The sequence below is a fragment of the Anser anser genome (assembly GCF_964211835.1).
Source record: "Anser anser genome assembly, chromosome: Z".
Lineage (NCBI taxonomy): Eukaryota > Metazoa > Chordata > Aves > Anseriformes > Anatidae > Anser > Anser anser.
The window spans coordinates 74,702,565-74,714,779 of record NC_139723.1 but is presented as its reverse complement, the minus strand read 5'-3'; the positions used below and the strand labels follow the sequence as shown (position 1 = coordinate 74,714,779).

General features: G+C 33.4%; 1 protein-coding gene across 5 annotated transcripts in view; it reads right to left on the bottom strand.

The window, feature by feature from the left end:
* The window catches only part of CPLANE1 (ciliogenesis and planar polarity effector complex subunit 1), a 66,051-nt gene that overhangs the window by 12,496 nt on the left and 41,340 nt on the right, over positions 1 to 12,215 (bottom strand). For all 5 annotated transcript variants that reach the window (XM_083818445.1, XM_083818444.1, XM_083818447.1 and 2 more), the window contains 12 exons: positions 11,113 to 11,305; positions 10,242 to 10,529; positions 9,292 to 10,044; positions 8,561 to 8,727; positions 7,427 to 7,553; positions 6,418 to 6,472; positions 4,913 to 5,017; positions 4,458 to 4,550; positions 3,431 to 3,543; positions 3,024 to 3,222; positions 2,522 to 2,763; positions 835 to 928 (listed from right to left, as the gene is read on the bottom strand). In XM_083818445.1, the coding sequence (XP_083674571.1) occupies positions 835 to 928; positions 2,522 to 2,763; positions 3,024 to 3,222; positions 3,431 to 3,543; positions 4,458 to 4,550; positions 4,913 to 5,017; positions 6,418 to 6,472; positions 7,427 to 7,553; positions 8,561 to 8,727; positions 9,292 to 10,044; positions 10,242 to 10,529; positions 11,113 to 11,305 (2,429 nt within the window). The remainder of the gene's footprint in view (positions 1 to 834; positions 929 to 2,521; positions 2,764 to 3,023; positions 3,223 to 3,430; positions 3,544 to 4,457; positions 4,551 to 4,912; positions 5,018 to 6,417; positions 6,473 to 7,426; positions 7,554 to 8,560; positions 8,728 to 9,291; positions 10,045 to 10,241; positions 10,530 to 11,112; positions 11,306 to 12,215) is intronic.

Below are 12,215 nucleotides of genomic sequence, written 5' to 3'. Positions count from 1 at the left end.
AGAGATCAGTCATACCTTCCTATGAAAGTGCTCTGTGAGAACTGCAATATATGTACCAGGCCTGCACATATGAACAAAAAGGCTAAACTACGAGTTACTTTGTGTGAGGCTAATGGACATCTTAAATATAATCTTATGTATAAATACAGATATAGCCACAATTTAGTTCTACCACTTGGCTTTGCATTAAGTTCATAAGTAGATTAGACTGTTTTGGTATGAATGTAAAATGGACCTGAAGCATGTACCCCTAACACATTCCTCCTTGGCACACTATAGTAGCTACAAGTAAATATGTAACATATAGTCAATTATTATATATATATATATATATATAAAATATTCAGTGCATCAATCCTAGCAGCCAGTTCAGCTGATATAGGCTTTAAACTTAATCAGAAGATGTTATAACTAAATAGCCACCAAGAGTCATGTAAAAAGTATTTGCCTTACATACATAGGGAAAACTGAAAAAATTTCATATCCTTTTATATCAGCAAACAAAGCCCTCAAAAGCACCATATTTGATTTTATGATACAACAGAAATATATATTATCTTTAAAATCCTATGCTTAGGTCCTGCATTATGGTTTTGGAAAAGACCAAAGTACACAAATGCTTTCAAATGTATTTACATTGAAGCAGTATCCATAATGTTACTCAAATTCTCTACCTTTGTTGTTTTTTTTCCTCTCGTATTTTTCTTTTTCTTTTTTTTTTTTTTTCATATTTAGGTAACACTTTTCAGAATTGCATTAAACTTCACGGTTAAAAAAAAGTAAGTTTAAAATACAATCCAAAATTTACTCTCCTTCTGTTAACTGTACACATACCATCACCAATGATGCTAGCATCTTCAGAGAATGAAGGATAAGCATTAATGTCTGAATTGGCGGCCATTTCAAAATCTTCGATTATTTTCACTAGCTATAAATGCAACACAAAAACTAAGTAACAATATCAACTCCAAAGCATTTATGAGACTTACATAGCAGATATTCATGCAGTTTGCTTTAAATATTTTTTTTTTCCTCAGAATCTTATAAACATCAAGACTATAGTATCTCGAGTAGATTTATTTTGTCTAAAGAGTTTGATCTTCTGGAACATTGCTTTGAGAAAAAGATATGAACTGTATTATATTTGTGAATTTTTAATCCTGTTAATCACATTCTGTTTTATAAAAAGGTGAAGTTTCCTAACATATCTTATCTGAAAAACATAGAAATAAAAATATTTCCACATTCTTCGTAAGTCAGAAGTTTCCTGAAGTTGAAAAATAGAAAGTGAAAAATAAAACTGACTAACCTAGGTTGAGACATTCTACTGATCATTTTTACAAAGAACAAGTGTCAAAACTTATTTATAATATGTGAGAAATTGTTATAAAAGGAATCACTAATTGCCATGTACATGAGGCAAACAGGAAAAATCGCTGCATTTTCAAGGATCACGATTTGGCTAGATATTCAGAAAAAGTTTAAAAAACAAAATGCAATAAAATGCTGAAGTAAAGAAGACAAGCAAAGATGTTTTTCACCACACACTTAAAAATTAGCTTAGATGATCCCATGGAGGAAGGATAGAAGTGATTAAATAATCCAACTTAATGTAATAACTGTGTATAGGTGATACAATGAGGTCCTATATTTCGGTGACTATTTGGGAGAGCAAGCAATGGAGAGTATTTGTTTGAATTACTATACAAAAAAAAAAGATGCTGTGGAATTACAGAGTGATACTGAATTCATTCTGTATTAAGCCAGGTCTGATGTGCAAATAATTTTTTTTTTACTCAATACATAAAATCAGAACCTACTGGCTCATGCTTAGAACGGTTACTCCCACTTTGCTTTAAATTTGATTAAGAAGTTGAAGTAGTTGAAGTAATATGAAGAAATAATTGCCAATATTCGCCACTTAGTATACACTTAAAGTCAGCCCCATCTGAAGTTCTAGTCAAATTAAAAACTAGATGTAGAATTAATAACCCAGAGTCTGTTGAGAAGTTTTAACATCAGACTTTTGTCATGACCTAACAAACTTGTAATACTTGAATTACGTAAGATGATCTGAACACATTATGTCCAAAATGCATTTAATTTACATATCTATTTAGATTTATAAAGATGTTAAAAATGCAAATATTTGATTAAATCAATGGGAACATTTTCCAGAATTAGTCACATAATATTCTGCAGAGGCAAAACTTTGCCAAACCTTTGCCAAGGTGATCTCCAACTGAGCCCATAGTCTTGTGCTATTTTGCTTTCCCACTTATAGGGAAATTAAATATATTCAGCCAATAATATCACAATTCTGGCCAGCATTTGGATCACTGTAAGCAGTCATGTCTACCAACAAATACAGCACTAAATGGAAAAGAACAGTACTTTATTCTCACTCAATATATACTATGCAATTTTGAAATACATTATTTGAAAATTTAGATTTTGTCTTTAGTTAAATGAAATAAAAAGTAAACCATTTCAGACACAACAGTTAGCAGTCTGAACTCACCATTTTGGTATTTCTGAAATCCTCTTCCATATTTTCTGTTATATTCTGCAGCATCTGTAATTGCATATCCATTTCTTGCTGCTTTGTGGAAAAGTGTTCTTTGCTAACTACTTTAGACAGCAGCCCTGAAGAAGGAAAAGTTCTGGCATCCTCATGTACTATGTTCCAAGTTACATTGTCTCTAGAAGAAAATGGTTTATCTTCCTTTTGCACTTGGCTTGACATATCTTTGGGGTGATTGTCTAGAAGGAAAAGAGTGGATGAACATCATCAAGTGAAACGCAAACATTTAAGTACTGCAAATAATTAGGCATAGCTGTGCTATACATAGTATATTATAGCAGGCAGGAATCAGCACAAAAGTCAAATTTATAAATGTTTTGATGTATAAGAAAACAAGCAGGAGGTGATTTGGGAAAGGCTGAGTATTTTCTGTAGGGAGGCAAGATATTATAATAAAAATGCGTAGCTTTTTTTCTGATTTAAAAATACAATGGTTTACCTTCCTTCTGTAGCGGCTCAGGTGGAATTGCATTAGTAACAGAAGCTGCCCTGTGGTGAAGTTCTGCAGTAGATGGAATTTCAAACTTCTCAATTTGCTCTGTAGTACCTATATCTTCTGCTGACTCAGGTATCATGGGTAAATCATTAAGGATGTCACTGCCTTCAATGTCAATCACACTGATATATTCATGTTCATTCTAAATAAGAGCAAGATAATGAAGAATTATACAGCATGTGTTTTGAGCAGTACATTTTAATCATTCCCTGTGTCTACTCTTCCCACTTTGAGTTGAGACTTCCTGTTTCAGAGACAAAATTACTACAATCTTCCCCACAGTATTACACAACTGAGATAAGACAAATGGTATATTTATAATTAAACCTTGTGTAAATTGGGCCACTAACCAAGTCAGGTGCATCAGGCAGAAAGGATGGTAAAGGTTTCTCCTTCACTTCACCAGGGAACCTCAGGTTTATATACATCTCTGGTGGTAATAACTCAGGGACATTAGATGATTCTATGGGAAATGAATAATAGTATTATATTTGCAGTAAAAGCCATGAAACTCTGGAAGACTATTTGGAAATAGGTCTGAGTTCTCTAAATGACAAGATAAGCTTTGATTAGCTTTTTTCTTAAATGAAAATAAAAAACATAAATCAATAGATTTCTTTAATGTTTGCTTCTAACAAAATTGATCACTAGTTATTTTTCATTTTGGTGATAAATTAGCAGAAAAATATTCAAAAGATTAAAATCAGAGTAACATGCTGCAGTATAAATTGCTATTCATTTCCAATTCTACCTTAAATGGTTAGAAAAAATCACTGTATCTTGACTTGATCCAAATAAATGACACTACTTAGCTAGAAAGACATCTAATTAGCTATTTGCAAAGTATGCTATGTAGTAAAATAATCTTCCAAATGGAACAATGCTGTTGAATTTTAAAAGAAATGAAAAATTTATATGTTTATATGCTAGCATGAGGGAAATATTTAGGTAATTAATCTTATTTAGCACAATTTATCATGGATTTATGATTTTTGTGTGGGCAAAACACAAAACAAAATACATTATTTAGCCCAAAATAAAAATTACCTTCTACTTTGTATTCTACAAACTGAACTGAAATTTGACTGGAGTAAAATTTTGCAAGATTGAGCAGCACTAAAACCAATCTAAAACCTGTAAATATACCTCCTAATAAACAAATACAAAAGCATAGGTACATTGTACTAAAGAAGACACAGCCAAATGTTTCCTAAACAGGATTATAATTATTTAATGTTTGGTTGAAAGAAATAGGATAAATTAGAATCTTATCAATACCCTGCATTAAGCTAACTCCTATAAAAAACATGTTAAGATGGCAATATTTTTATAGACTTCCACAACAACAAATGAAATAGACAAAGCCTGAAGCCACACCTGGCATGTGAACAGATGTGGTTGACTCATTTTTTCGAACTTCAGAAACCTCAATTCCAGCACTGATTCCAACATCCTTATATGTTTTGAGCACTTGATAGGGAAAGAAAACAAAATGCATGAATCTAAGGAAGGACACTTATGGCATCATTTGAACTTATGTTTCTGATTTACCAGCTCATGATGAAAGCAAAGCTGGGGGGAAGAGGTAGGGAAGCGATTTCAATCAAATGTGAAACATTGTCTAAATATATTTAGATAAAGGCAATTAAAAAAGCTCTCAGAAAAAGTCACAGCAGAAGTGACTTACAGAAGCATGTGGAGTCCCTTACACAATTGCATTAGTAACATTTTTAACTATTTTAGCTAATATTGTTATTTACATTCCAATATCTTCTAGTTTAATACATTTTTTTTGGTAATAAAACGTTAAAGCCCACACAGGTAGCACTTACCTGGATGGGTATTTGTACTTGCATCTTGAGTTTCTGCTGGCCTTTTTTTTGTAGAAGCCATGTAATGTAGATCTATTGGAGTAGTAATTGCTTCCTCCAGTTTGTCTAAAATGCAGTAACACACAATAGTTGCCTATTAGTGCATTGGTTAGAAATCTATAAAAGCAATGATTTTAGCTCAGAACTAGGGGACCCAATAGATTTTTCTTTGCACTTCTGATAGTCTTAACTTATCTCTACGTATACTTTATGAATGGTGTTAAAAAAAGTTTGTACTATCTGTCTTCTGCGAATATGTAACTGTTCCAAAACTTACAATGCTACACTGAATTAAAATCAAGGCTCAGTTTGGATGTGTAGTCTTTGAATATTTTAATATGCTGTGCAACAACCATTCGTTTCGTATTTCAAAAAGATGGAAATATTTATGACATGTATACCTTTATTTCTGATATTTTTAGAGCTTTGCAGGGCAGCATTTCTCTAAGGCCAAATTTCAGAGAATGGATTGCATTTTTTTCCCCTGGTAGGACTAAATATTGTGCTGAATTAATGTATTAGGAAGCAAATCTTCTTTCTATAGCCATAATCTTCTTTTTGCAAGCTAGAAATACTGTATACATTGAGTTTCCTTTAAATATAGGAGTCTTAAGTTTCATGTAATTAGAATATGCTGCCAAATAAAACTGGAAGAACCTTCTAAAACAAATGAAACATTTAGAACATAAAATCACTGTTTACAACATTCTGCTGATTAATTACATGAACAGAAATCACTGTGAGCAATAGTTACTAATATTCATACAGCATACTTTTACTCTTTCCTGCAGTCCATTGTTTATAGGCATAAATAAAACATTACCACTTATTTTCAAGAAAACTTAAAATACCTCTAGAATCTTCAGGAGAATTATTCTGAGATTACACATAGTCAGGAAGTATAGTGATAGGACAAGGGAGAATGGTTTTGAACTAAAGAGGGTAGATTCAGATTAGACATTAGGAAGAAATTCTTCACTCAGAGGGTGCTGAGGCACTGGAACAGGTTGCCCAGAGAAGCTGTGGATGCCCCATCCCTGGAAGTGTTCAAGGCCAGGCTGGCTGTGGCTTTGGGCAACCTGGTCTGGTGGGAGGTGTTCGTGTCCATTTTGGGGTGTGTGTGTTAAACTAAATGATCTTTTATGTCCCTTCCAACCAAAGCCATTCTGTGATTCTGTACTTGGTATTAACTTTAAATTTGCCCTCTTTTCTCTCTACACCTATTCCCTAAAATTGACTAACCCAAAAGACGACTGAGTATCTATTGTGCACCTTGAAAGGATTTCCTAATTTTCTGGGGAAAGAACCCATAAATACACAATGTAGCTTGTATTTATAAAGACTACACAGTTTGACTTATTAACATTTTAATATTGACTTAATATAGAAATTTTCTTTGAAATCTAACAAACTTCTGTTCCTTGATTTTTGTAAGCACTCAAAGCATTACAAGTATTTATACTTGCCTACTGAAATGAAAACATTATCTTGAAGGTGAGAGGTAGATTTTGCTTCTTGATCCTAATAAAAGGAGAAAAAGAATTAACTTAAAAGATAGTTCCTGTCCCAATTAAAGGTTTTCTTGATGCTGTTAATTTTCCAATATACCTCCCCTGAGTAATGATTTTAACAAAATCATTGTAGCATACTTTTCTTACCCTCTTTTTTTTTTTCTTCTGATCCATTCCTTTTTAGTGGAATTAAAGAGTATGCAAAATTCATTACCATATATACCTTTGGGGTGATCTGCAGTAATTGTGAGGTGACAGTAATATAAATTCCTCATTCTTCTTTGAGCATATGCTATCTCTGCTGTATCATAATTAACATATCCTAGCCCTGGGGATGCTCTCCAGTTGCTGTGCTAAACAGAGAAGTCTTAAAGAAGGAATGTTATAGATGAGAAATAAAGCTTACTGTTCTGGGTACTGAAAAGCCTGGCTTTAAATCTGGTACTGGCAAGGATAACCCTCAAAGATATTAAAACATATTAAAAAAAGCTAGGTAAACAAACAGAAATGCATAAATTAAAACCCAGCTTGAGGAAGGTTTTTCTCTTCTCAGTGGCTTGGCTAAGACAGAAATGAGAATTCTTGCTCACGATCTTGACTCTTCTATTGTCATCATTTAGCCTCACGTGAAAACAGTGGTGCCTGGGATATCTCTCCTGGAAGTACTGCTATGCTATTTTTTTTTTTTTTTGAAATTAGAGTTTGTGTGTATATTTAATTTTAAATGTCAAAATAACCCATTCTAAATAGGAAAGGTCATGTCCCAGGAAAAACAAAAACAACCTTGGAATACTTTTTCCATCACAAATTTGTTATTTACAGGAAATACAAATGAAAAATGTATACTGTTTCTAGGGGAGAGCCTGGAAGAAATATACATGATTGTTTTAGTTTAGTTTCCTTTGTCTTTATTTTCTGTTAATATTTGAATGGAAAAAGGCAAAGAAAAAACATTTTTCTATACCCCAGTGTCTGATTCAACAACCATCAGTGTATCATTAATACTGATAATGGAGTCATCTGGATGGAAGGACACAGTTGGTTTCTTCTTTTCCTCCTCTTTCATTTGTTTTTCATCACGCCTCTTTTGTCTGCCAACATATTAATTACAAATAAAAATAAGAACCACACTGTAATAATAGGAATATCTGTAATTTTCTAAGAAATATTACTATTTAGAAATACACACTGAAATAAAGGTGGAGAAGATAAATACTACTGCTGCACAGAGTTCAAAGTATGACTTTCCCTACCAGAAATCTACCTGAAATCATTGCAAGAACTCAGAAACATTCAACAGTTAGACCAAAATCTGTTAAAGGTGCTATAAGCTAGTCATACCAAATATTACACACTGGATAATATTAAGTACCTACATTTTGTGTATAATAATAATAAAAAATCATTACAAAACAAAATGTCTGTAATGAAACTCTAAGAAATATTCCAGCAAGAAACAAACCTCTGTTATTACTCAAGCTATCTAATGAACTATTTTACTTAAAAAGTTGCAATTGTCTTTGGTATCTGATGAGTAGATTATAAGACAACTGTAGCCTTAAGAATTTCAACTGATAATATCAAAACTACTAAAATTCTAAACTGCAGCTGCAGTTACCTACGTATTGGTTGTTTTTCACCTTAGTGTGAAACATTTATCTTAGAGTCTGTTTCCAACTACCAGAGTTAAAAGCATCATAATCAGAAGCAACCATTCTGTTCTAGATGCAATGATGCCATTAACTCTTTCAGGGAAGGCACAGATCTGTGAAATGTGTGGTATCTATTGACATTATAAAAGAAGTGAACAGTAAGTTACATGCAACTTAAACTAACTGTTGTAATTGCTTGTGAAGTCAATTAACAAAGTATAAATCAAATTTCAAAATTCATGAATAACACAGCTTGTAAAACAAAATAAAATATCCCTTCAGCTGGAATTTTCCTGGCCACTGTCTGGAGTCATAATCAGAGCGTGTATCTTAATTTTTATTAAAACAGTATAACCTTTTCCTTCTTGAAGATTATAACTAACAATAATGATACGCAATACAGACAGTCTTTCAAAATTAAGACCCACTTTAAAAGTTTGGCTTGCCTTTTTCTACTGTTCTGCACATCTCTTGGTTCAAATGGTTCAATATCAGTTTTTAGTAACTGGATAGGTTCGGTTTGGCCCTGTCCATAGAATGTACTGGTCAAAGTATGATGGTGGTGGCGCTGCTCAAATGCAATGACATCTTGAAGTGGAATGAGTTTTGGCACCTGGAAGTGTTCAGAGATAAGCAAAAATGAAACAATGATAAAGGAATCAGGGAGAAACCCAGTTATCCTGAATGAACTGAACAGGTCCTGTTTGGGATTTCAGTTATATAAACACAACTCAATTTATGGAGTGAAAATGTGATGTTAAACAGAACCAGAGGTAACATGTACATGTGTAAACTATTTCCAGAAAGTAACCTAAAAGACACAAATTTTCTCCACAGCATGTATTTCACTAATATTTTCATTGCTAATGTCTCTGGTTGAGGATGAAGGTAGGAAGTGTGCAATGAGGACAAAGACTGAAGAAGCAGATTTCAAGGAAAAGCATTTACTTTCAGATGGAATGATGAGCGTATGAGATTCTGTCAGAATATCTTTCAAAATATCAGGTTCTCAATATCTGTAAGACAAGGTTTTCTTCCCAAGCCTTTTAGCACTATGTTTCTGCCCATACAAAAGAACTGCTGTAATCTGGAAACATTAATTTATTTTTGATTAATTAGAAACCATGAAACTGCAAAAGACCTGCAACTTAGAAAAATCTATTATTAAATCTAGTACCTTCTTTTTTTGAAGTAAATTGGCGTGAAGCAGTGATATTCCTGTGTGCTGGAATGTTTCTCTGCACTCAGTCTCCTTTGTTACAGGTTTAACAGGTATTAAAGCAGTTGTGATTGGCTGTCCTATAACTGGCGGAAGTCTAGGTACTGGGTCAAGCTGCAAGTGCAATAGTGGAATACCACCCAGGTTCTGGGTGATCAGTGTATTATTGCCCACTTTTACATTACCAGAGAACTGCTGCTGACATGATACTTCTTGCTGCTCTTCATACTGATTTGTATTTAGGTGTTTGGGAGGTGGCTCATGCACAGTTTCTGCCCACCTTTTCTCTTCCTCATGTATTTGCCTTGGGATCTCAGGGTCAGATCTACTCATACTTAAATGTGCTGTTGACTTGTTCTTTCTTGACGTGCATGATGACTGATGGTTCCATAAAGAATCTGATGAATTCCAGGCTTCTCGTGGTGTTCGGGGTGGTCTACCAAAAGCTGATGACATCTCTAGTGGATATAAAAATGCTGGTTTGGAATGATAACCTGATTCAAGTTTAAGCAAAGGAAATTCATTTGAGTAATTCAGGGTTTTTGCAATAGGGATAAGCCTGGGTGTTTTCTGAACATCTGAGGAAGGAGCTAGGAGATGAACTTGTTTAACAGGGGCTGAAGAATGCAAATCTTGAGATGGTGGCATAAATCCTGTCTCTCTGCTGTGGCTTTCTAGTCGGCTTAAAGAAACATACATATCCAGATGATTCTAAAAGCAAAGAAAAAAGCATTTAAAAGTACCCCGAAATAGCGGCCATGCATTAAATATAGACAGAAATGGTATATATATATATATATTTTTTTTGTCTACTGCCATCACTACAAAAAGATTTAGTAATTTAACAGGACAGATAACATATCAGATATACAGAACTGTCTTCATAAATGACGCACTGATTTACTTACTCTTATGTTGCCATTGTTGCTTTCATCTCTTAAACTATCCCTTGGTTGAAAATCTGAGCTCTTTTGATCAGATTTCCCTTTATCTTCTTGAGTGGGTAGTTCAGTTTTTAGAAAACCGTTAGGAGAACATGAAGATCTTCCAGAGCCATTTCCTTTTGCCCTGTGTACAGTCTGGCTTCCTTCCAGGTGAACAGATTGATGCTGTTGTAAAATTTGTTGCAAATTTGGCAAGTTGGCACAGGATGACTGGACTATTTGCATTAAACTCATGAAGTTGATTTGCTGTAGCTGGATAGACACACGCACACACACAAAATTAATGCTAAAAAAAAACTTTAACAGGGATCTTGGCAAAAATAACACCTTTACGCTATGTTCTAACTGTTCACTATCTTGTTAATATAGGTGTCAAAATAAACAATATCTGTAAGTTTCAATGATGATTCATTCGCATGATACTTTATTGAACAGGACTATACCTGCCACAGAAAGGTTATGCTAAACCCAGACAAATTCCTTCACTTCTTTTCTGAAGTTTAGGTTAAGTTTACATGGAATTCTTTGAATGTACTAACAAAAATTAATTTCTAGCACAGCCACAAAGTTATTGCAGTTTCAGAATCTTTCCTAACCTATGCAATTATGTGAACTAGAACGCACTCTGAGCTTTATTATATTACTCATTTTCTTGAGTCAAAAACAAACAAAAAAAATAACCCTCAAATAAGTTTTCACAGTAGCTACCTGGAACTGGAAATCTTGCCTTTTTTTTTTTTTTTTAAAGGGAACAAATACCTTAAAACAGTAACTATTCCCATTGTTTGATAAAATTTTATACTGTGAAAACCATTTTCAGTATTTAGATGCTCACCTGAACTAACTTAAACATTTCATCTTGAAGCATCTGCCTGACAGTTTCTGTTGTGTTTTGTTTCTCTTCTGTAGGGAGTTCTTTCTTGATGTCTTGCTTTTTTGCACATATGGAAGTATTGGAGACAACGCTTGACGTACTTGACATACCAGCCAGAGAAGGCTGACTATGACTTACAGAAACCTCTACATTACTAAAGAACAGAACAAAAAAACCAAAACTGTTAGAAACACTCATAGTTCAGAACCTATGCTAGGTTTTCTTAAATCAATCCAGAACATTTTTAAAAAATCATTATTTTTCTAAAGCATAATTAATTTATAGTAAAGAATTTAACAATTAATACTGCCCAATCTTCGTTAGAGAGCACATACGACTTTTTTTTCCTAATGCTTCCTAATATAATGAGTCAAAAAACAGTAGTAAAGACATAAGATTTACCTGATTCTTAGTCACAGGGTTATCTGAAACATTAACTTTGCTAGAGATACAGGCAGAAGATAATACTGTGACAGAAAATGGGTTTGTTAATCATAAAACCAAAAAGGTGAGAGAAAATGGAGAAGGACATTATTAACCAAAATGTGAGAGATGGCAGATCTACTTTCATTTAAATGATTAAATGTGCTTTTATCTATCTGGAATTAAAGCCAACAACAAAATTGCAGATAAGAAAACAATTAAAATAGCATGCACCAAATGATACAATATAGTTAGTTTTCCAATTACTCACAGAGATAATTAGATCTTATAGAAGGTAAAGACTTAAGTAGATTAAGTACTTAAATGAAGTAGAGAAGGTTAGGATTTACATGACATTAAAAAGAAAGTGAGGGGCTTCATCCATATCATCAGAATTTAACCCACAACACAACTCTTTCTTTCTCAACTATCTCGACTGCTGTCTTTGGTAGGGGTACTCTGAAGGACTTCTCACAACTGAACAGGATGGCATCCAAGAATATCAAGAAATAAAACCGAAGTGTAAAGCACTTGTTAAGAAGTAATATTGAAAAGGTTTTGGATATGTAATAGGTGTGAAAAGGCAAAGGAAATGTCTTCTTTTGGAAGACAATTGGAATGTATAACCATAGTATGAAATC